Source organism: Capsella rubella, unplaced genomic scaffold, assembly GCF_000375325.1.
Source record: "Capsella rubella cultivar Monte Gargano unplaced genomic scaffold, Caprub1_0 scaffold_1, whole genome shotgun sequence".
Taxonomy (NCBI): domain Eukaryota; kingdom Viridiplantae; phylum Streptophyta; class Magnoliopsida; order Brassicales; family Brassicaceae; genus Capsella; species Capsella rubella.
This window is the reverse complement of record NW_006238923.1, coordinates 19,166,007-19,188,684: the sequence shown is the minus strand read 5'-3', so window position 1 is coordinate 19,188,684 and position 22,678 is coordinate 19,166,007. Positions and strand designations below refer to the sequence as shown.

The 22,678-nt window shown below is 36.1% G+C and overlaps 4 protein-coding genes and 1 pseudogene across 4 annotated transcripts in view; 4 read left to right on the top strand and 1 right to left on the bottom strand.

Moving 5' to 3' along the window:
* The window catches only part of LOC17900702 (probable LRR receptor-like serine/threonine-protein kinase At1g56130), a 7,258-nt gene extending 2,436 nt beyond the window's left edge, over positions 1-4,822 (top strand). Inside the window, exons 9-24 of the mRNA XM_023790168.1 lie at positions 415-486; positions 585-656; positions 750-821; positions 976-1,047; positions 1,143-1,208; positions 1,412-1,477; positions 2,019-2,063; positions 2,159-2,220; positions 2,336-2,691; positions 2,780-2,978; positions 3,074-3,235; positions 3,311-3,429; positions 3,501-3,717; positions 3,798-4,032; positions 4,139-4,289; positions 4,369-4,822. Of these exons, the coding sequence (XP_023645936.1) occupies positions 415-486; positions 585-656; positions 750-821; positions 976-1,047; positions 1,143-1,208; positions 1,412-1,477; positions 2,019-2,063; positions 2,159-2,220; positions 2,336-2,691; positions 2,780-2,978; positions 3,074-3,235; positions 3,311-3,429; positions 3,501-3,717; positions 3,798-4,032; positions 4,139-4,289; positions 4,369-4,734 (2,332 nt within the window). The 3' untranslated portion in view covers positions 4,735-4,822. The remainder of the gene's footprint in view (positions 1-414; positions 487-584; positions 657-749; positions 822-975; positions 1,048-1,142; positions 1,209-1,411; positions 1,478-2,018; positions 2,064-2,158; positions 2,221-2,335; positions 2,692-2,779; positions 2,979-3,073; positions 3,236-3,310; positions 3,430-3,500; positions 3,718-3,797; positions 4,033-4,138; positions 4,290-4,368) is intronic.
* Positions 4,823-5,263: 441 nt separating this feature from the next.
* LOC17899209 lies at positions 5,264-10,812 on the top strand (annotated as a pseudogene).
* Positions 10,813-12,600: 1,788 nt separating this feature from the next.
* LOC111832642 (probable LRR receptor-like serine/threonine-protein kinase At1g56140) lies at positions 12,601-19,479 on the top strand. The gene is given in 23 exon segments (XM_023790174.1): positions 12,601-12,834; positions 12,933-13,119; positions 13,229-13,300; positions 13,398-13,469; positions 13,844-13,915; positions 14,004-14,075; positions 14,150-14,221; positions 14,380-14,451; positions 14,593-14,664; positions 14,766-14,837; positions 14,936-15,007; positions 15,115-15,186; positions 15,289-15,354; positions 16,021-16,086; positions 16,595-16,639; positions 16,731-16,792; positions 16,899-17,254; positions 17,340-17,538; positions 17,634-17,795; positions 17,902-18,020; positions 18,091-18,611; positions 18,704-18,854; positions 18,938-19,479. Coding segments are annotated over 23 exon segments (3,132 nt in total). The 5' UTR covers positions 12,601-12,722; the 3' UTR covers positions 19,304-19,479.
* Positions 19,457-20,851, bottom strand: LOC17897078 (protein NDH-DEPENDENT CYCLIC ELECTRON FLOW 5). The gene is made up of 3 exons (XM_006305145.2): positions 20,510-20,851; positions 19,797-20,431; positions 19,457-19,719 (listed from the first exon to the last, which is right to left on the bottom strand). The coding sequence occupies exons 1-3, from the start codon at positions 20,745-20,747 to the stop codon at positions 19,525-19,527; spliced, it is 1,068 nt and encodes a 355-aa protein (XP_006305207.1). The 5' UTR covers positions 20,748-20,851; the 3' UTR covers positions 19,457-19,524.
* A 205-nt stretch (positions 20,852-21,056) lies between these two features.
* Positions 21,057-21,825, top strand: LOC17898152. Its single transcript, XM_006303608.2, has one exon. The coding sequence runs from the start codon at positions 21,095-21,097 to the stop codon at positions 21,638-21,640; it is 546 nt and encodes a 181-aa protein (XP_006303670.2). The 5' UTR covers positions 21,057-21,094; the 3' UTR covers positions 21,641-21,825.
* The last annotated feature ends 853 nt before the right edge of the window (positions 21,826-22,678 follow it).

Sequence of the window (22,678 nt, the reverse complement as noted above, 5' to 3'; positions counted from 1 at the left end):
AATTTTTATTAGTATATATATATATATATATATATATATACATAGTGATTATTAATTTATGATATTATTGGGATTATATTTACATAGGGATTTCAAAAAAACTTATTATCTTATTATCTTATCGAATTTGGTTAATTTTTACATTGGCCCGACTTGGGACTAGCAAAATTTATTAATTTATAGTGTTTATTAATTTATAGAGTATTAATTTATAGAGGTTTTACTGTATGTTTTAAAAACGTACTGGTTTGCCAACACACCCTAATTTTTATTAAGTAATATTAGTGGTTTGTTAACTTCTGAATGTATTTGTTACATTACTGCTCCTGTTTTTATATATTTTATCTTAATTATTACTCCTACTGGAAAATTCTTCATGGCATTTAAACATGAATACATCGTGTTTTACTGCAGGAAAATCCTCGGAACTCGTTTGAGTGGTCCGATACCGTCGTCATTTTCCAACTTAACTTCATTGAGAGAACTGTATGTTTGGATCATGTGGTTGCACTGGTGTCATAATCATTCTTGTTTACTATTTTCTCTCTCTCCTCCCCGACATAATCCTTATCTTAAATGTATAGGAGTCTAGGTGATATATCCAATGGAAGCTCTTCTCTTGAATTCATCAAAGATATGAAATCTCTAAACATATTGTAAGGCAACAATTCTACTTTAATTCGTGAAATGTTTCCTTCTCCTCCTTTTACGTGTATCTAATTAACATTTTGATGATATATGTGTCGCAGACTATTTAGGAACAGCAATATCACTGGGACAATACCCTCTAATATCGGGGAATACTCAAGTCTCCAACAAGTGTAAGTACAACACACGTCCACAGAAAACGCGAGTATTTTTTATAGTGGCGTGTTTCAGAGTCTTTTCTGTAAAGCGAGTGGGATGATTAGTAAAAGTCACCAAAGTATCTTAACATTCATTGAACTTAATGTGTAGTTCGTGACTGTTTTCCAGTGATTTAAGCTTCAACAAATTACATGGACCAATTCCGGCTTCACTTTTTAACTTAAATCAACTTACTCACTTGTAAGTTTTCTACTTCTTTTGGGTCTTCAATTCATAGGTATGTATTCCTACCAGTGATAACTATGGGAAGAACTTTGTGGTCTTCATCATATTAGGTTTCTGGGAAACAACACGTTCAATGGTTCTTTGCCCACTCAAAAGAGCCAGACATTGAGGAGTATGTGAGTTATTAAGTCCATTATTATCGATCACCTTTGAGAGCCACAAAGTCCTGTAATAGACTCAAGTTTTGTTTTGTCAAAACAAAAAAAAAACAAAAAAAAAACTCAAATTTTGTACCCTATATTAATGAGAATTGCCCCCATATATTATTCTGTAGATCCTAATCTCTCTTTTTTCTTTTCTTTTTTTTTAATTCTTCCAGAGACGTATCCTACAATGATTTGTCAGGTAGTCTTCCTTCATGGGTCAGTTTACCAAACTTGAAACTGTAAGAAACAAAACACCACTCTTTCTGTTTCCAATTAGTTATTTTTTTCACAGATACTAAGAAAACATTTAATTTATCAGTTTTACCCTTTAGTAATATATTGTTATTATATATCATCAATTAATAATAATAAAATAAGGATAAAATTGGAAAATTTATCAAAAATTGTATTGAAAACATAAATCTCCAACTAATTAAAAATAAATTAACTTCAAAAAAATGACAACTAATCTGGATTTTACTGTTTCTTTTCAATCTCAGAAATTTTTTTCCCTCCCTCTCTTTTATTAGGGAATATTTATAAGAACATGTACAATAGTGACTTCATGCATGAGTGTTTTAACATAGTTATTATAATATAGTAATTAATTTTAATGAAATATTTGATCTAAAATTTAGATTAATTGTGTCTAATTTAAGACACATTAATTTGTGGATGTCTAAAATCATTTTTGCATAAAACATCATAATTTTTTATTTAGATACTTGAACATGCTCTCAATATCATAATGGTAAAACTAATAGTATGTTATTTGTGCAGCAACCTTGTTGTTAACAACTTCAGCTTGGAGGGTCTGGAGAAGAGGTGATTTTATTAAATATATTTGTGTTAGTGCTTGAAATTAGAATTTAATTTCAAGTGTTTTCTTCTTTTTAAATATATTTTCATTATGTTTAAAGGGTTTTACCAGGACTGAAATGCCTGCAAAAGAACTTCCCATGCAATCGTGGCAAAGGAATTTGTAAGATAGATATCATCATAACCGTTGTTCTCAACTGTGCTTAGTATGTTCTGTGGTAAAAAAAGGATTTGCTTTAAGGACTTATCAATTAATGACTGCCACTGGTGGTCTATAGATTCTGACTTTTCCATCAACTGCGGAGGCCCACAAATACGGTCTGTAAGCGGAGCAATATTTGAGAGGGAGAACGAGGATCTTGGATCAGCTTCATTTGTTGTGAGTGATATTCAGAGATGGGCAGCCAGTAGCGTAGGAATTTATGCCGGGAGAAGCAATAATATATGGGTTATCAACACTGTGGACGCGGAGATTTTTCAAACAGCAAGACATTCTTCATCATCCCTAAGGTATTACGGGCTGGGGCTTGAAAACGGAGGCTATACCGTAACACTTCAGTTTGCTGAAATAGATATTCTTGGTTCTAACACATGGAAAGGTTTAGGAAGACGACCTTTTGACATTTATGTCCAGGTTTGCCCTACTATACTGCTTAGTTTACAAGTTAACTTGCAGCTGATGTATTGATCTCGTATTCTGAGACCTATCTATGTGTTTCTAGGGAAGACTTGTTGAAAAAGATTTTGATATACGCCGAACAACTGGTGACACTACGGTCCAAGCGGTTAGGAGAGAATATAAAGCAATCGTATCAGAAAATTACCTTGAAATTCATCTTTTCTGGGCTGGCAAGGGATCATTTAGTGTTCCTATTATTGGTACTTATGGGCCACTAATATCGGCCGTCAGTGCAAAACCAGGTATCACAACAACAACTGACGAGTTCTTTTCTTCTTCTTATGCCTAGTTTTTTTTTCTATCTCCTGAGTCCTAAGTGTTACATATTATTGTTCAGATTTTACACCAACTGTAGCCAACAGGCCACCGCAAAGGAAAAAGTTTGGCACTGGTACTATTGTGGGTGCTATTCTTGGCTTAGGACTTTTGAGCATCCTTTTTGTGGGAGTGGTTATCTTCATCATCCGGAAAAGCAGAAAACGTTACACAGATGATGAAGGTATAAATGTTACAAACAAGCCCTTCAGCTTGAATATCATCTTTCAAATTGTTTTTTTTTTCTTTGTTATTGCAGAACTGCTTAGTATGGACGTCAAACCTTACACTTTTACTTACTCTGAACTTAAAAGTGCCACTCAAGATTTCGATCCCTCAAATAAGCTTGGAGAGGGTGGATTTGGGTCTGTTTATAAGGTACAACCCCATATCTAACTGAACAAAATGAACATGTGTTTTTGTTAAAATTTAACACATTAATTCCACAGGGAAACCTGAGTGATGGAAGAGAGATCGCGGTGAAAGTGTTGTCTGTTGGATCCCGGCACGGGAAAGGACAATTTGTTGCAGAAATCGTAACAATTTCTACAGTTCTGCATCGCAACCTAGTAAAGCTTTACGGGTGCTGCTATGAAGGAGATCATCGTTTGCTCGTATATGAGTACCTCCCAAATGGAAGTCTCGATCATGCACTATTCGGCCATGGTAAGTAATAAGTATATGAGCTGCAGAAAAATTAATTATTTATCTTCGATTCTCTACCAAGCTGATTTTGGATGTTGTAGGCGGTAAAAAGACTTTACACCTTGATTGGTCGACCCGTTTTGAGATATGCCTGGGAGTAGCGAGAGGTCTAGCCTACCTCCACACGGAGGCGAGTGTTTGCATTGTACACAGAGATGTGAAGGCCAGCAACATTTTGCTTGACTCTAAGCTGGTCCCAAAAGTTTCTGATTTTGGGCTTGCAAGGCTATACGATGACAAGCAAACCCACATAAGTACCAGAGTGGCAGGGACCATGTATGTATCCTCAAATCCTCAACTAGCTTTCTTCTTTGCAACAATATATAATATCATGGCTTAATAACCAGCGCTGTTTATAACACATGATATTTTAACAATGCAGTGGATATCTTGCGCCAGAGTATGCCATGCGTGGACATCTAACAGAGAAAACGGATGTGTATGCCTTTGGTGTTGTAGCCCTTGAGTTAACAAGTGGAAGGAAAATCTCTGATGTGAGGCCGGATGATGAAAATAATTATCTTCTTGAATGGGTATGTCCTTGTTAATTACTTATATACATTTTGATTGGAAATGGTATCGGCTGATATAATTGTGGTGTAAATTAAATAGGCATGGAATTTACACGAGAAAAGTCTTGAAGTTGAAATAATCGATCATGAGCTGACTGAATGCAACATGGTAGAAGTGAAACGCATGATACGAGTTGCTCTGCTGTGCACTCAGACATCTCATGCCTCGAGACCACCGATGTCAAAAGTGGTGGCGATGCTTTCAGGGGACGTTGAGGTCACTGACGTAATCTCTAAGCCGCAGTACCAACCCGACTGGAAATTTGATGACACCTCAAGCTCCTCATTTAGCTCCTTCCAAACTAAAGACACAAGCACTTCATCGTCCTCATCCACAAAGTTTGTGACGCCCAAACAAGGCGACTTTAAGCCGATGCTTGGAGTCAAGATCAATGAGGGGAGATAATAATGTTTCTCCTCTATCTATCCATAATTGTCTACTTTAAAATGTATGGCATTAATGCTTAAACACTTATATTGAATATTTATGTTTATTTCTCTAGATTCGAAAGATATAAACAATAACAATTTTGATAAAATTTAGTTATTTAATGAAAAAAAGATAAACCAATAATCATCTGACAAATATATATATATATATATATATGTACAGTGTTGTTCTTATTAAGATATATTCTTCTAGGTTTTAAGTTGTCAAGATAGAGACGGGCATATGTCCCAAAATATCAGAATCAAGGAAAACGTACACGACGGGAAACAGCTGACCCCTCTCCCTTGTATCGGCCTCCGCCCCTGACTGGAAGTGTCGGACTTGAAGTCAGATTGTAATAGCAAGACGTTGGTCACTTCACTTGCTGTCAAAACATAAATAAATGAGACGTTGGTCCACTTATCATGTTTTGGTTGGTTATTATATGAGTCATCGAATATAATAAGTCAAGAAAGATAATTTCATACAATGTTTAAAAATAAAATAAAAATTAAGACAACATATAATTAAGGGAGGCGATTCACCGAAGCTTTTGAAGTAAGATAGTCAAAATATAAGGGAGAGGCGATATACACAGCCGTCAACGACGATGACCACGTGTCTGCTCCTCACCGTCTGGTTCTTCTTGTGTATCTCAGGTTCGGTTTACCGGATTCGAGCTCAAAACCAAACCGTAGCCACTACTCATCCGGACGAAGGTCTCTAAATCACACGTACTTTTTCATAAGTACTATTGCATGTTTGGTTTAAACAAACTGACGATTGGTTGTGGGATAAACTGTAACAGCGCGGGCTTTGAACTCCATCTTCGCGGCTTGGAGGATCCGTGCTCCGAGGGAATGGAACATCAGCGGCGAACTTTGCTCGGGAGCCGCCACCGACGAGAGAATCACCATGGAGGACAAAAACCACAACCCTCTTATCAAATGCGACTGCTATTTCGAAAACTCCACAATCTGCCGCATCACAGCCCTGTACATATATTTCTCTTTTTATTTTCTTTTTTCCTTAAATCTTTGTGCATCCATCACCCCTTCTTCAATCAATGTTGTTTCACTTTCAACAGTAAGGTTTTTGCCAAAGATGTATCAGGACCTATACCTCCACTGCTCTGGACTTTGACATACCTCACCGATCTGTATAGACTTTTACCCTTGAAATATTAAGAGATTCGTTGTACCTTGCTCAAACGATGACATTCTTTCTTTCAGGAACCTTGCTCAAAATTATCTAACAGGCTCTCTTTCTCCTGCAATTGGAAACTTGACTCAACTGGAATGGCTGTAATACTATAAGGCTCTCATGAATGAAACCTTCTTTTTCCTTTGATTTTTATTCTCTCTTTAGCGTCTCTCACACTCCAACTGTTTCTCAACTCTTGTAGAGCTATTGGGATCAATGCCTTGTCTGGCCCCTTTCCCAAGGAAATTGGTTTGCTTACAAATTTAAAATCGCTGTAAGATTCTTCTTATTATTATTCTTATTCACCATACTTCTTCAGAAAAAAACATCTTAAATGTCAGATTTTGATGCTTCCTTAATGTTGAACCTAGCTATCTTTTTGGCATGTAGAGGTATAGGTTTAAATAACTTTACCGGTCCTATACCAGCTGAGATTGGGAACTGTACAAGACTACTGAAAATGTGAGACTGTACATAATACTGATCTTGTGTAATTCACTAATCTCTGCGGTGGTTTTAATTAATAATCTTTCATAATCATCATATAGTTTTGTTATCATTTTTCTATATTACAGATACCTAGGAAATTCTGGACTTGGTGGAGAAATACCTTCATCATTTGCTAATCTCATAGAGATGCAAGAAGCGTAAGATTTTTATTCGCATATAGTTAAGTTTTTATAGTTGGATTTCTACATTTTTAATTTGTAATCGATTAATATTTTGCCGTGGGGAGATTTTTTCCTTAATGTTTGTACGTACGTACCAGTTGCATAAACGATGTGGACGTTACTGGTCGGATACCAGAATTTATAGGAACATGGACCAAACTTCTTATCTTGTAAGAATGATCTTCAATTTTGTTTCCTTAATTTTTAGTCTTAGTGGAAAGTTCTTCATGGCATGCTTTACCGCAGGAAACTTCACGGAACTGGTTTGAGTGGTCCGCTACCTTCGTCGTTTTCCAACTTAACTTCTTTGACAGACCTGTATGTGTCTGTTAGTTGCATTAGTGTCAGAATCATTCTTATTTACTATCGTATCTTCCACGTAATCTTATCTAATTAAAATGTAGGAGTGTTGGTGATATATCCAATGGAGGCTCTTCTCTCGAATTCATCAAAGGCATGAAATCTCTAAATATATTGTAAGGCAACAAATTCTACTCTAACTCCTGAACTGTTACCTTCTCCTCCTTACGTACTTGTATTTAACATTGATCGCAGAACATTTAGAAACAGCAATCTCACTGGGACAATCCCCTCTAATATCGGAGAATACTCAAAGCTGAAACACGTGTAAGTTACAACATACATACGAGTATGATGATTTGTGAAAGTCACCCAAGTGATCTTAACATATTTCTGATAATATTATATAATTATTTCTCAATTTTCTCTGTGTCTGTTTTTTCCAGTGATTTAAGTTTCAACAAATTACATGGACCGATTCCGGCTTCACTTTTCAACATAAGTGGACTTACTTACTTGTAAGTTATCTACCTTTTTGGGGAATTTATGTTGCATTGGTATATATGTACTAGTGATAACTGTTGAAAGAACTTGGTTGTCTTCATATCAGGTTTCTGGGAAACAACACGTTCAATGGTTCTTTGCCCACTCAAAAAAGCCAGACGTTGAGCAATATGTAAGTTACAAAGTCCTTTATAATTGATCATTTTTGAAGGCCACAAAGTCCTCATATATATAGACTCAAGTTTTGTACAAGACAAACATGAAACTGTTTTAAAACATATTATTTAGATCATAATCATTCTTCTTTTATTCTTCTCAGAGATGTTTCGTACAATGATTTGTCTGGTAGTCTTCCTTCATGGGTCAGCTTACCAAACTTGAAACTGTAAGTACACAAAATACTACAGGTGTTTTTCAATATCAGCGCTTATTTTTTTCTTGTAGGAAAGAATGATTAGAATTACAATAAAACTGTGTATATTATTTGTGTAGCAACCTTGTTGCTAACAACCTCAGCTTGGGAGATCTAGACAAGAGGTGATTTTATTAAATTATGTTCTTGTTGATACCTGAAATTCCAGTTTTATATTTCTTTTTTCTTCTCTCTAAATCTGTTTTCATTATGTTTGAAAGAGTTTTACCAGGACTAAAGTGCTTGCAGAAGAACTTCCCCTGCAATCGAGGCAAAGGAATCTGTAAGTGTGGCTGGTGCATTATAACCGTTGTGATTGTATATGTTATGTAGGAAAAAAGATTTGCTTAAGGTTTCCTCTATTAATGACTGGTGTGTCTAGATTCTGACTTTTGGATCAACTGCGGAGGCCCACAAATAGCGGCTGTTAGCGGAGAAGTATTTGAAAGGGAAGACGAGGATCTTGGAGCAGCTTCATTTGTAGTGAGTGATGTTCAGAGATGGGCAGCCACTAGTGTAGGAGCTTTTTCCAGGAGTATAAGTAATATATGGGTTGTTAACACTTTAGACTCGGACCTCTTTCGGTCCGCAAGACAATCTTCATCTTCCCTAAGGTATTATGGGTTGGGGCTAGAAAATGGAGTCTATACCGTAACACTTCAGTTTGCTGAAATACAAATTATTGGTTCTAACACATGGAAAGGTTTAGGAAGACGAATTTTTGACATTTATGTCCAGGTCTGCCCTACCGCTTTCCAAGTTAATAATCTTCTTGTGGAATGCTGAATAGACTGAGACCTATCTCCACGTTTTCAGGGAAGACTTGTTGAAAAGGATTTTAATATACGCCGAATAGTTGGTGGTGACGCTACTGTCGGAGGAGTTCAGAGAGACTATCAAGCAAATGTATCAGAAAATTACCTTGAAATTCATCTTTTATGGGCTGGCAAAGGATCAATTGGTATTCCTGTTATGGGTACTTATGGGCCATTAGTATCGGCTGTGAGTGCAAAACCAGGTAGCACAACAACTGGCTTATTTTTATTTTCTTTCTTTTGGCTGGTTTTTTTATTTACCATATCCTGATGCCTAATAAGTGTTACATATTCTTGTTTAGATTTTATACCAACTGTAGCTAACAGGCCACCATCAAAGAAAAAGTATAAGACTGGTACTGTTGTTGGTGCTGGTCTTGGCCTAGGACTTTTGAGCATCTTTTTTGCGGGTGTGGTTACCTTCATCATCCGAAAAAGCAAAAAGCGTTACACAGTTGATAAAGGTATAGTTGTCACAAGCAAGTTACAATCCGTTGTGCTTGAATATCATCTTCCCAATTGATTCATAACTTTTTGTGTGCAGAGCTGCTTAGTATGGAAATAAAACCTTACACTTTTACTTACTCTGAACTTAAAAGTGCTACTCAAGATTTCAATACCTCAAACAAACTTGGAGAGGGAGGGTTTGGGTCTGTTTATAAGGTAAGCCCGGCCCCATACGAAATGAACAAGATACACATGTATTTTTTGTTATGATTTAACACATTAATTCATCAGGGAACCCTGAGTGATGGAAGAGAGATTGCGGTGAAAGTGTTGTCGGTTGGATCTCAACACGGAAAAGGACAATTTGTAGCAGAGATCGTAACAATTTCTACAGTTCTGCATCGTAACCTGGTAAAGCTTTACGGGTGCTGCTATGAAGGAGATCATCGTTTGCTTGTATATGAGTACCTCCCAAATGGAAGTCTCGATCATGCATTATTTGGTAATGACTAATGAGCAGAAAGATTACTTATTTACCTTTGATTTTCTGCCAAGCTGATTTTGGATGGTGCAGGAGGTGAAAAGACTTTACACCTTGATTGGTCAACCCGTTTTGAGATATGCCTGGGGGTTGCCAGAGGTCTAGCTTACCTCCATGAGGAGGCAAGTGATCGCATAGTTCACAGGGATGTGAAGGCCAGCAACATTTTACTTGACTCTAAGCTGCTCCCAAAAGTTTCTGATTTTGGGCTTGCAAAGCTATACGATGACAGTAACACCCACATGAGTACCAAAGTGGCAGGGACGATGTACCTATCCCCAAACCCTCAACTTATTTTCTTCTTTCCAACAATACCATGGGTTTATAACACATGGTGTTGTACCAATGCAGTGGGTATCTTTCGCCAGAGTATGCCATGCGTGGACAACTATCAGAGAAAACGGATGTGTATGCCTTTGGTGTTGTGGTTCTTGAGCTAGTGAGTGGAAGGAAAAACTATGATACGAACCTGGATGATGAAAAAAAATATCTTCTGGACTGGGTACGTTCTTGTTGGTTTTATATGTTTTTAAATAGTATAAGTCAATATAAACGTGGTGCATATGTAATTAATAGGCATGGAATCAGCACGAGCAAAGCCGCGAAGGTGACCTAATCGATCATAGACTGACTGAATTCAACATGGAAGAAGCAAAACGCATGATAGGAATTGCTCTGCTTTGCATTCAGGCATCTTATGGCTTGAGACCACCGATGTCAAGAGTAGTGGCCATGCTTTCAGGAGACGTTGAGGTCAGTGATGTAACCTCTAAGCCAGGCTACCTAACTGACTGGACATTTGATGAAACCTCAAGTTCCTCTTTCGGTACCTTTCAAACTAAAGACACAACCGCTTCTTCGTCTTCCTCCACGATGTTTGTGACGCCCAGAGAGGGTGACTTTAAGCCAATGCATGGAGTGAAGATCAACGAGGGGAGATAAACGTTTGAGATGACTAGTAAGTCAGGAAGTGTCTGAATGAGCCACTGAAAAAGCATTTCAAATGTATGTAGTTTTATTTGTTATTTGATAGAAGTCTTGGTTTCTCTTTGTATTTGTTTCGGAAATTAACCCGTTTCATTAAATCCACAGATTTGAAATAAAATTTGAATTGAAAAATTAGTATGTAAACTAATAGTATTGCCCTATCAATGACAGTGAAACTTTTTGGAGCACATGTCTATATTCTACTCATCTCGATCTTCATTCAACTGGCTCTCTTCTTCCCCACCATATATACCCGGATCTTTCTTCTTCATCCTCCTCGCCTTGAACCATCCCAAAACGAGGATTCTAGGAAGATAAAGGAGTCGTTTCCACAAAAATGTGAACCTTCTAGCCCAACTGCATATGTAGCCTCTGGTGTAGTCACTGTCAAATAACTTACAAGTCTAATCGGTTCACTGCCTTTATTTGTCACAAAAATCTTAAAGTGTTTCTTCTCTCAGACTTAGAACCTGTTTCATATCAATCTCTTTAATGATCTTGTCAATTCTTCTAAGCTCCATTTGATCACAATCCTTTGAATCTCCACTGATCTCCCATGGAATCTCCATTCATTGCTGGTGGACATAAGATTTTAATGTCTTAACGTTTTTATTGAATTGACGTGGCAAAGAAGCAAAAGACGAGCTCAGGAGAATCTGTGAAAATCAGCTAAAAGAATATTGCTATGATAAACATACATAGAATGAATTGTAATTATTTTATTAGTGTTAGTGGCATTGACGTCAAAAAGAAGAAGGGGCAAAGCCATTGTCTCCGCTTTGAATTAGCCATGGAGAATGAAGAAGACGACACTAGCTAGCTCACTATATCTTAATTTAAAACTGGCTTTTTAACATTTGTCGATTTTTCAACGTGGCTTTAATGGTAGCTTGTTGGAGAATTTTGAGAAATTTGTAGCCTTATTTCTCTAATCGGAGGTGCATGATAACTCCGTTGATCTAATCGTTACGTTGGCACACTCTAATCCGTATTTACTCATTGATTTCCCCTATCTATATGTAGTAAGGGAAAACTCCCAGTGAGCTAGTCAGCTAGATGATAGGTTTTTTTTTTTTTTTTTTTTTTTTTTTTTTTGGTAAGAAGTTAAATCAGCTTTGTTTGTTAATTTACTTAATTGTATTGGTTCGATCCATTTTGCCATTATAAGAAACTGAAGAATATGTTATTTTAGTTGACGATCAAGTATGCGTATGCGTGAAAATTCGTCCAATACTTTATTAAAGTAAATACTTCAAATTATTATTTTAACATGACTATCAATATAAAACATTTGAAATATGTGATAACATAAATAAATTAAATGTAAAAATTAAAAAAATCAATTAAAATAAATATAAACATTAATATTAATTAAAAATATTTTTAAAATTATTAAATATTATTAAATTTTTAATTTTAAAATATATTATTAAAGTCAGCTAATCCACCGGACTTAGCAGGTTAAGCTTAAACATAACTGTTTTATTTACGGTTCTAACAGGTTGGCCATTCGCGATTTAAAAATAAAATAAAATTTGCATGTTGCAGATGACTCGTCACAATCTCTATTTATATTTTATGTTAAAATTTGGAAAACATACTATATTTTTGAATAAAAAATGAAAATTTAGAAATAGTTGTCAAAAAGCTTTTCTCTCCTGTAAAATATTTTTGTTTATTCACAAGTCTCTATCTTAATAATTAATTGGATATTCTCAAAACTATCATCAACATGGTGCGAAGAGCAATTTGGAAAATGATAAATCAAAGAAACATCAGCCGTCATTAAATTTTGGATTTGAGTGAATAAATATAGCTAATATCTTTTTCCCAACAAACTTAAAGTAAAACTATTATTATTATATAATTCGTCAAACAAAAAAAAGCTAAGAATAAGACATTGTCCAGTTTGGTTGGTTTATGTAAGAGTAAATGAATATAAGTCAAGAAGATAATGAGAAATTAAATACAATTAAGACAACATATAAAGGAAGGATGAGACGTTTATACATGGAATCTTTTGTAGTAACAACCGTTGGTTCAACCAAAAAACAAAAAGAAAAGTAAAACGCTGTCGAACGACGATGCCCACGTGTCTGCTTTTCACCGTCTGGTTCCTGTTATGTATCCCATGTTCGGTTGTTCACCAAGTTCGGGCTCAAAACCAAACCGTAGCCACTACTCATCCCGACGAAGGTCTCTGCTCTCTGTCGTTAAACACGTACTTTATCGAAATCATGCACAAAAGCTGTTTGGTTTAAATTAACTGACGGTTACGGTATAAGCTGATACAGCGCGGGCTTTGAACTCCATCTTTGCGGCTTGGAGGATCCGTGCTCCGAGGGAATGGAACATCAGCGGCGAACTTTGCTCTGGAGCCGCCATCGACGAGAGAATCACCATCGACGACAAAAACCACAACCCTTTTATCAAATGCGACTGCAATTTCGAAAACTCCACAATCTGCCACATCACAGCCCTGTACACTATACATATATGCTCTCCTCTTTCATATTATTTTCTTTATCTTTTTGTGTATACATATAATATATTTACCCACTGGAGTTTGTTGTTTTACTTTAATTCACAGCAAGGTTTTTCAGAAAGATGTAGTCGGAGCTATACCTCCACAGCTCTGGACTTTGACATACCTCATTAATCTGTATATAGACGACTTTTTCCTTTTTGCTTATTATTATTATTATTTTTTTTTTGTACTTCAAACAAAATGACATATATATGCCTCTTTTTCTCTACAGGAACCTGGCTCAAAACTATCTTACAGGCTCCATTCCTCCTGCAATTGGATATCTGACTCGAATGGAATGGCTGTAATAAACCTCTTAAAGAATGCTTAACAACATTTCATTAATAAAGATTGATTAAATAAAAATGCTAGAGAGAGAAGAAATTATAGAGAGAGAAAGAGATGAATATATTTTTTACCAATGAATAATTGTTATGTGTCTTTTAAGTACTCCTAAATACAGCTTCTAATTTAGGCTCTCTCTTTACTTTTAATTGTTCAGTTTTTATTTATTTTTTGTCCATAATAAAAAACCTATAAATCTCGCTAATAACCTCCCTTTGGAGGTGCCCTAAGGCTCCAAAACCACGCATGTTGACTGAATGAAACCTTCTTCTTCATTTCTATTTTCTTTCTCATCGATCTCTCAGTATTGTTTCTCAACCACCAACTGTGTAGGACTTTTGGGATCAATGCCTTGTCTGGCCCCTTTCCCAAGGAAATTGGTTTGCTTACAGAACTGAAATCGCTGTACCCTTCTTCTTTCATTCTTCTTAATTGTCAGATATGTATGCTTTCATCTTATTGATCCTATCTAGTAAATATTTTCTGCATGCAGTGGAATTGGTGTAAATAACTTTTCCGGATCTATACCAGCTGAGATTGGGAACTGTACAAAACTAATGAAAATGTAATTTTTATGATCTTAACCATGCCTTGGTTGTAACTTGTATGCGTTACTTACTTTTTTTCTATTAATTGCAGATACCTAGGAGTTTCTGGACTTAGTGGGGAAATACCTTTATCATTTGCTAATCTTGTAGAGCTGCAAGAAGCGTAAGATGTTAATTTTTTTTTATTGAAAATGACCATCTAATTAAGTTTTATCGTCGGATTTCTACATTTTTTTGTAAACGATTTATTGCTTTACATTATTATTGTTTATTTCGTTTTGCCGTGGGGGTGAATTTTTTCCTTAATGTTGTTTGTACCAGTTATATAACTGATATGGACATTACTGGCCGGATACCGAAATTTATTGGAACATGGACCAAACTTACTATCTTGTAAGAATGAATTTCATTTTATTACAGAGTTATATATATATATCTAATGTATTTGTTACATTACTCCTAGAGTCCTAGTAGTAAATTCTTCATGGCATTTAAATTTTGGGATTCAGCGATTGTTATTATGTTTTACTGCAGGAAAATTGTGGGAACTGGTTTGAGTGGTCCGATACCGTCGTCATTTTCCAACTTAACTTCTTTGAAAGAACTGTAAGTGTTGTTGCATTGGTGTCATAATAAATCACTTTTATTTGCTATCTATTTCCCTCTGATCTCCTCCTGCACGTACGTAATCCCACCCTAAAATGTAGGAGTCTTGGTGAAATATCGAATGGAAGCACTTCTCTCGAATTCATCAAAGACATGAAATCTCTAACTATATTGTAAGGCAACACATTCTACTCCAACTCATGAACTGTGAACTGTTTCCCTCTCTTCCTTTATGTGTACTAATCAAACATCGATGATATATGTGTCACAGAGTATTTAGGAACAGCAATCTTACGGGGACAATAGCCTCTAATATCGGGGAATACTCCAGTCTCCAACAAGTGTAAGTATACAAGTGTGAGATGATTTGTGATCTCTTAATTTACAGCGCTGATCATGATAATATTATATCTCATTTCTCCCCATTCATTGAACTTAATGTGTTTCCAGTGATTTAAGTTTCAACAAACTACATGGACCAATTCCAGCTTCACTTTTCAACTTGAATCAACTTACTCATTTGTAAGATCTCTACTTCTTTTGGGTCTTTATGTTGGTGTATATATATGCATTCCCTACCAGTTTTCCCATATGGACAGTACAACTTTGTTGTCTTTATTTTAGGTTCCTGGGAAACAACACGTTCAATGGTTCTTTGCCCACTCAAAAGAGCCAGGCGCTGACCAATATGTGAGTTACAAAGTCCTCTATAATTAAGGGAATATGCACAAAATCATAAGCTAGAAAAGTAATTCAAGAATTTGCTACAGTGATTTAGGAATGTGAAAACTCTGCCGTCGTATCTCTTCCATCAACAGATTTCTCTATACTTCCTTTAATTGAAAGATCTCTCTCTTTTGCTGAAAAATCTCTCATTTCGCCAGTGACTTATTTTTTTCATCTCTCGCCAATCTCCATATCTTTGGATCTCCTCTCTCCCTCTCGCAAGAAAATCTGTTTCTTCTACCTCTCCTCTCCAACATCGCTATATCTTCTTCCCCATCTCCCTCTCCCATTGACATATATGTGAGCTGAATTCGTTTTCAGATGAATTAGTGTTTTGTTCGCCGTAGTTGGATTGAGATTAGTTGACCATGATGTTTTGTATTGCTAAGTAACAAGTCTTAGTCCAAGGTGTTTTGGTCACTATCACTAATTAGGAGTAAAAGTTATTTTTTCAAAGAAATTTGGTATTTACAGCCAAAAGTTATGATATAGACTTAACTAAGTTTTAGATTTTGCTCAAAAAAAAACATGAAGTTTTGTACAAGATACATAATGAGGAAACTATTTTGGAATATATAATTAACATACTATTCTGTAGATTCTAATCTTTCTTATTTCTTTTTATTTCAGAGATGTTTCATACAATAATTTGTCTGGTAATCTTCCTTCATGGGTTAGCTTACCAAACTTGAAACTGTAAGTAAATAAACTCACTACTAATAAGTTATATATTTTCAAGGTTTTCTGCAAAAACAAAAAAAAAACCTGAAGTTGCCATTTCCGAAAAACACAAACTAATTCTACGAAATAATAATAATAATAATAATAATAGGTAAATATAACTCTTATATGTATGTTTTGAAAGGTTTACATTACATAAGTTATATTTTCATGTTTTTAAAAAATGGAATTGAACTCTTCTTCGATAGAGTTTGGATTTGAGATATTATTTATAAATATATATTTTATCAAACATTTACAAATTTTACGGTGATAAAAAAAAGTTATATTCCATATTATTTTTTACGTCGAGAGATTGAACTATATATTTCGGAGTTAGAAGATAAAGTTACAAAATGTGACGACTTGAAAGGCATACTTATATTAACGTTGTTTTGCAATTTCATAATATTTTTTTGCTTCCTTTTCCTTATAGGAAATATTCATTTAGAATCATAATAAAATTGTATATGTTATATGGCAGCAACCTTGTAGTTAACAACTTCACCTTGGAAGGTCTGGACAAGAGGTGATTTTATGAACTATGTTCTTGTTAATGACTGAAATTCCAGTTTGATTTTTTCTCATTTTCTAAATCTGTTTTTCAATTTGTTATATAGGGTTTTACCGGGACTAAAGTGCCTGCAGAAAAATTTCCCATGCAACCGAGGCAAAGGAATCTGTAAGTGTGACAGAGATATATCATCATAACCATTGTGGTAGCTTGTATATGTAATGTTGGCAAAAATTGTTTGCTTAAGGTTTTCTCTATTGACCGGTGTGTCTAGATTCTGACTTTTCGATCAACTGCGGAGGCCCACAAATAAGGTCTGTTAGCGGAGAAGTATTTGAGAGGGACGACAAGGATCTTGGACAAGCTTCATTTGTAGTCAGCGATATTGAGAGATGGGCAGTCAGTAGTGTAGGACTTTTTTCCGGAAGTAGCAATAATATATGGGTTATTAACGCTTTGGACTCGGAGCTATTTCGTTCAGCAAGGCATTCTTCCTCTTCCCTAAGATATTATGGGTTGGGGCTAGAAAATGGAGGTTATACCATAACACTTCAGTTTGCTGAAATACTAATTTTTGGTTCCAAGACATGGAGAAGTTTAGGAAGACGACTATTTGACATTTATGTCCAGGTCTGCCTCCTATCGCGCGCTTTACTTGTTGGTGTAGTAATCTAATCTTCTTGCTGAATTCTGAGACATATCTCTGTGTTTTCAGGGAAGACTTGTTGAAAAGGATTTTGATATACGTAGAACAGCTGGTGACACTGCTGTCCGAGCAGTCAGGAGAGAATATAAAGCAAATGTATCAGAAAATTACATTGAAATTCACCTTTTCTGGGCTGGCAAAGGATCATTTAGTGTTCCTGTAATAGGTACTTTTGGGCCACTAATATCGGCCGTCACTGCAAAACCAGGTATCACAATGAATTAACGACTTGGGAGTTCTATTTTTTCTTTGTTTTGCATGTATTTCTTTCGACCTCCTGAGGCCTAAGTGTTGGTTGTTCAGATTTTACACCAACGGTAACAAACAGGCCACCATCGAAGAAAAAGAATAGGACTGGTATTATTGTGGGTGTTACTACTAGCATAGGACTTTTGAGCATCTTTTTTGCGGGAGTGATTATCTTCATCATCCGAAAAAGCAAAAAGCGTTACACAAATGATGAAGGTACTGTATATATGTAATAACCACACAAAAAATAAGCCTCAGACCTTAAATAATAAATATCATCGTTTAAATTATTATTTTTAAAAAATATATATTTATGTTGCAGAGCTGCTTTTTATGGACGTAAAACCTTACACTTTTGCTTACTCTGAACTTAAAAGTGCCACTCAAGATTTCGATCCCTCAAACAAGCTTGGAGAGGGAGGATTTGGGCCTGTTTATAAGGTAACTCCCATATCTAAATGAACAGAACAAAAAAACACATGTGCTTCTTATGATTTAACACATTCAACAGGGGACCCTGAGTGATGGAAGAGAGATCGCGGTGAAAGAGTTGTCGGTTGGATCCCGACAAGGGAAGGGGCAGTTTGTTGCAGAAATCGTAACAATTTCTACAGTTCTGCATCGCAACCTAGTAAAGCTTTACGGGTGCTGCTATGAAGGAGATCATCGTTTGCTTGTATATGAGTACCTCCCAAATGGAAGTCTCGATCATGCACTATTTGGCCATGGTAAGTAATGAGCAGAGTGATTATTTATTTATCTTTGTTTCTATACCAAGCTGATATTTGATGTTGCAGGAGGTGAAAAGACTTTACACCTTGATTGGTCAACCCGTTTTGAGATATGCATGGGAGTTGCCAGAGGTCTAGCCTACCTCCATGAGGAGGCGAGTGTTTGCATAGTACATAGGGATGTGAAGGCCAGCAACATTTTGCTTGACTCTAAGCTGCTCCCAAAAGTTTCTGATTTTGGGCTTGCAAAGCTATACGATGACAAGAAAACCCACATAAGTACCAGAGTGGCAGGGACCATGTACACCTCCCTAAACCCTCTACTAGTTTTCTTCTTTGCAAAAACAAAACTACATTTTTATATATATAACACATGATCTTCTACCATTGTAGTGGGTATCTTGCGCCAGAGTATGCCATGCGTGGATACCTAACAGAGAAAACGGATGTGTATGCTTTTGGTGTTGTGGTTCTTGAGCTAGTGAGTGGAAGGCCAAACTCTGATGTGAGCCTGAATGATGAAAAAAAATTTCTTCTTGAATGGGTACGTCGTCTTAATTTGTTATCTACATATATACATTTTGATTGGCAATTGTTTAAGCTGATATAATCGTGTGGTGTATATAGGCATGGAATCTACATGAGAAAAATAGTGAAATTGAACTAATCGATCCTGATCTGACTGAAATCAACATGGACGAAGTGCAACGCATGATAGGAATTGCTCTGTTGTGCATTCAGTCATCTTATGGCTTGAGACCACCAATGTCAAGAGTGGTAGCCATGCTTTCAGGAGACATTGAGGTCACTGATGCGACCTCTAAGCCAGGTTACCTAACCGACTGGAGAATTAATGACACCTCAAGCTCCTCTTTCAGCGCCTTTCAAGCTACAGACACAAGCACTTCTTGGGCCTCTTCCACGAGGTTTGTGACGCCCAAAGACAGTGACTTTAAGCCAATGCTTGGACTCAAGATCAACGAGGGGAGATGACAATGTTTCTCCTTCATTGATACTATTTTCTTAAACATTTTTCACTTGTATTTTAATAATGTTTTAGGCACTTCATAATGAGGTTGTCCGCTGATGGAGTTGAATACTAGATTATCTAGTTGGAAGAATTTGATGATCTTGGGAGGTTAAAACTTGAAAATAACTGTTTTGATACCTTTTAATTAGCCAATCAAGTTATTATTATATTAAAAGAAGACGCCTTAGGAATTAGGATTGTGAAGATGAAGGACACCTCTCCATACACAACCAGGTTCCAAAGAGATTGGACTTAACAATGAAGATGGTCCAATACAGACATAAGCAGACTTTGTGTAACTTTCAAGTTTTGAACCTGGACTGTACATGTACACTTCTTCAAATCCTTCTCTTCCCACTACCACTGAGTTTCGTCTTCCCTGCAGAAATTAACCAGTTTCATTAGATACACAAATAATATTTGAATTGAAAAGTTAGTATTGATATACATTATTACCCTATCAATGACAGTGAAGCTCTTTGGAGCACATGTGTAAATCCTACTCATCTCTTCATTCAACTGTTTGTAGTTGCTCTCTTCTTCCCCACCAAACCCGGATCTTTCTTCTTCTTCCTCGCCTTGAACCATTCCGAAACGAGGGAGAAACGGAGTCGTTTCCACAAAATCAGAACCTTCTAGCCCAACTGCATATGTAGCTTCTGGTGTACTCACTGTCAAATAACTTACAAGTGAACAACCCTTGAGCCTAATTGGTGAACTGCCTTTGTTTGTCACAAAAATCTCAATGCTGAGTGTTTCTTCTCTCAGACATATAATCTGTTTCATTTCAATCTCTTTGATCTTCTTGTCACTTCTTCTAAGCTCCATTTGAACACAATCCTTTGAATCTCCACTGATCCCATGGAGTCTCCATTCATTGATCTCATCATCAGAATCTGATGAAGTAAATGCAGATGAAACACCTCCTCGTATCACTACATCTTCTTCCTCTTGTTCCACCCATGTGTGGAGAAGCTCCACTTTGCCACCGTGCCATACTCTGACTTTGTACGATGTTACCATCCCACGTGACAACATAACATTGGCTGAACTCCCATTGTCCATTTTTAGTTTAGCAATACATGTCTCACCTGCCCCATTATCAAATTTGTAAGCCTTTTTGTTTTTGTAATCCAACTTGTAAGAATGAAACTAGAGGAAATATATACCGATATCCTGGAAAGTGGCTCCATGGCCAGAGAACTCTCTCCGGAGATACTCAACGTCAATTGGAAACGCCGGTGAAGCAGCTGCTGAAGCTGATGGTATAAGAGAAGATTCTAACCTCATAACATTTTTATTAAACTGAAGTGGCAAAGAAGCAAAAGATGAGCTCAAAATAATTTTTGAAGATCTACTCAAAGGAAATTTGCAATGTGGAACATTCATAGAATGAAGCAAAGCCATTGTTACGCCTCTGAAAACATTTCAGATCAGTTTAGCCATGGAGAACGAAAGAAGACCAACACTCACTCACACAAGATGGCCTTATCTTCAAATTTTGACCGTTTGCTATTTTCAGTGGCTCCAACTCTCTTCAGTTACAAGTGATGATGGGTTGGGCTTATAATATAGGACACAAACCTTAAACGTACAAAACCAGAAATCTAGTTCTTGTCTAAAGGTTTCAACTTTGGGCTTTAAATTGCAAAATAAAAACTGGGTTTTGGATTTACAAGTCAAAGGTCTCAACTTTCGAATGATTCCCCTAAAAGATCATAACTTTGAGGTCCAAATTGATTAACATATCTTTTATGGTTGTTGTTAAAAAAAAACGGTCAACTTGCGAAAAATACAATAAGGACTTCAGAAGAAGCACGAAACGGCTCGGAGACGAAAGTCAAAATCGTAACCAACCCGAAAAAAAAAGCCATCGTCCCCAATTCAGCGCAGCCTCGAGAGAGAGAGAGAATTTGGTAATGGTGTTCAACAGTGCGACGATTATGGCGGTAGCAGAAGTCTCAACGGACACGTGGCAGATGATATGGAGGGTACCGTCGTCGCAGAGGATCAATACAGAGCAGCTTTTGGACATAGCTGTTTGCTACCCGGTGCATCAGTTGGGTCGTTTCGTGCTCTGTTTATGGACTTTCATGTGTCTCCCTTCTTCTGATTCTTTCTACTCATACACCTACGAGACTTCTTCATCATCGGATGTTGATGATGATGATCGACTTGCTTTTGATCATAATAATCTTTATCATCATCGTGATTATTATTCTGATGATGATGATGATGATGATCGATCTATTTCGTCGTTTGATGATGACTATTATGATCATTACTCTCATTCAGATTAACATGTTTTTGCTTTCTCTTTTTATAGTTTTTTTTTCTTCTAACTTTTTGGGGTTTCTCTGAGGTGATTTGATGGGATTAGGTGATGATTCCCCTGTTTCTTGAAAGTTACAATCATTTTTTTTTATTGTTGTTGTTGTTTATGAGTTGTAAAATGTTACTATTGGATATAATACTAAATACAGAATCAGATAATACAAATTACTAGACTTTCCCCTCTATTGGATATGTTCTTGCCATGTTATTTCTGATCTCAAAAAGCAGGTTTTTTATAGACTGATTTTGTGTGAGAAAGTTTCGGTAATGTTTGTGTTTAACTATCATTTATTCCTAATCAGAACATACATAAAATGATTTGTTTTAGACACTGAGATTTTAGGATCATGAATCCAATAACCAAGTTTTCCTCGGATTGGAAAACTTGAAAGACATGAACTTGTTATGTTTTTGAATAGGTCAACATAAATGTTTGTTAGACCAAATTGTCTGTTTATTTCTCAATTCCTCGTGTATTCAATCTTCTTATAGTTTTTTTTTTTAAATTGCAATATTCTTTTAGTATTCAAATTTTGATTTATTAGCAAAACGAGATAGGAAGATACATGTGAAACTGATACTTATAATGTGAACACCTCGCTCTGTTTTCCAAATGGTATGCTTGCTTATTTTAATCATATATGTCAACAAAAACTGTGTACATTACTTTTACCGAAACAGGCACTGCATTATAATTCATTAAACTTGTGTTGATGAGATCAAAATAGTAATGTCTACCACAGTTTATAAACAAAAGTTGACTATGAGATGAGACTTTGTTCTCCACGCTTTAAAAGAGCAAAAAACGCCATCCCTTACACATAAAATACTCCACTCTGCGGTTGCTGCTGAAGCCTTGGCTTTTGAACGCTGGGAAAGTGTAACAGCCCTAGAGGAGAGATTTCTTAAACAAAGATCCAAGTTGCATTGGCTGCAAGTAGGGGACAAAAACAACAAAGCTTTCTACAATGCAATCCGGGAGAGAATGACCCAAAATTCAATTC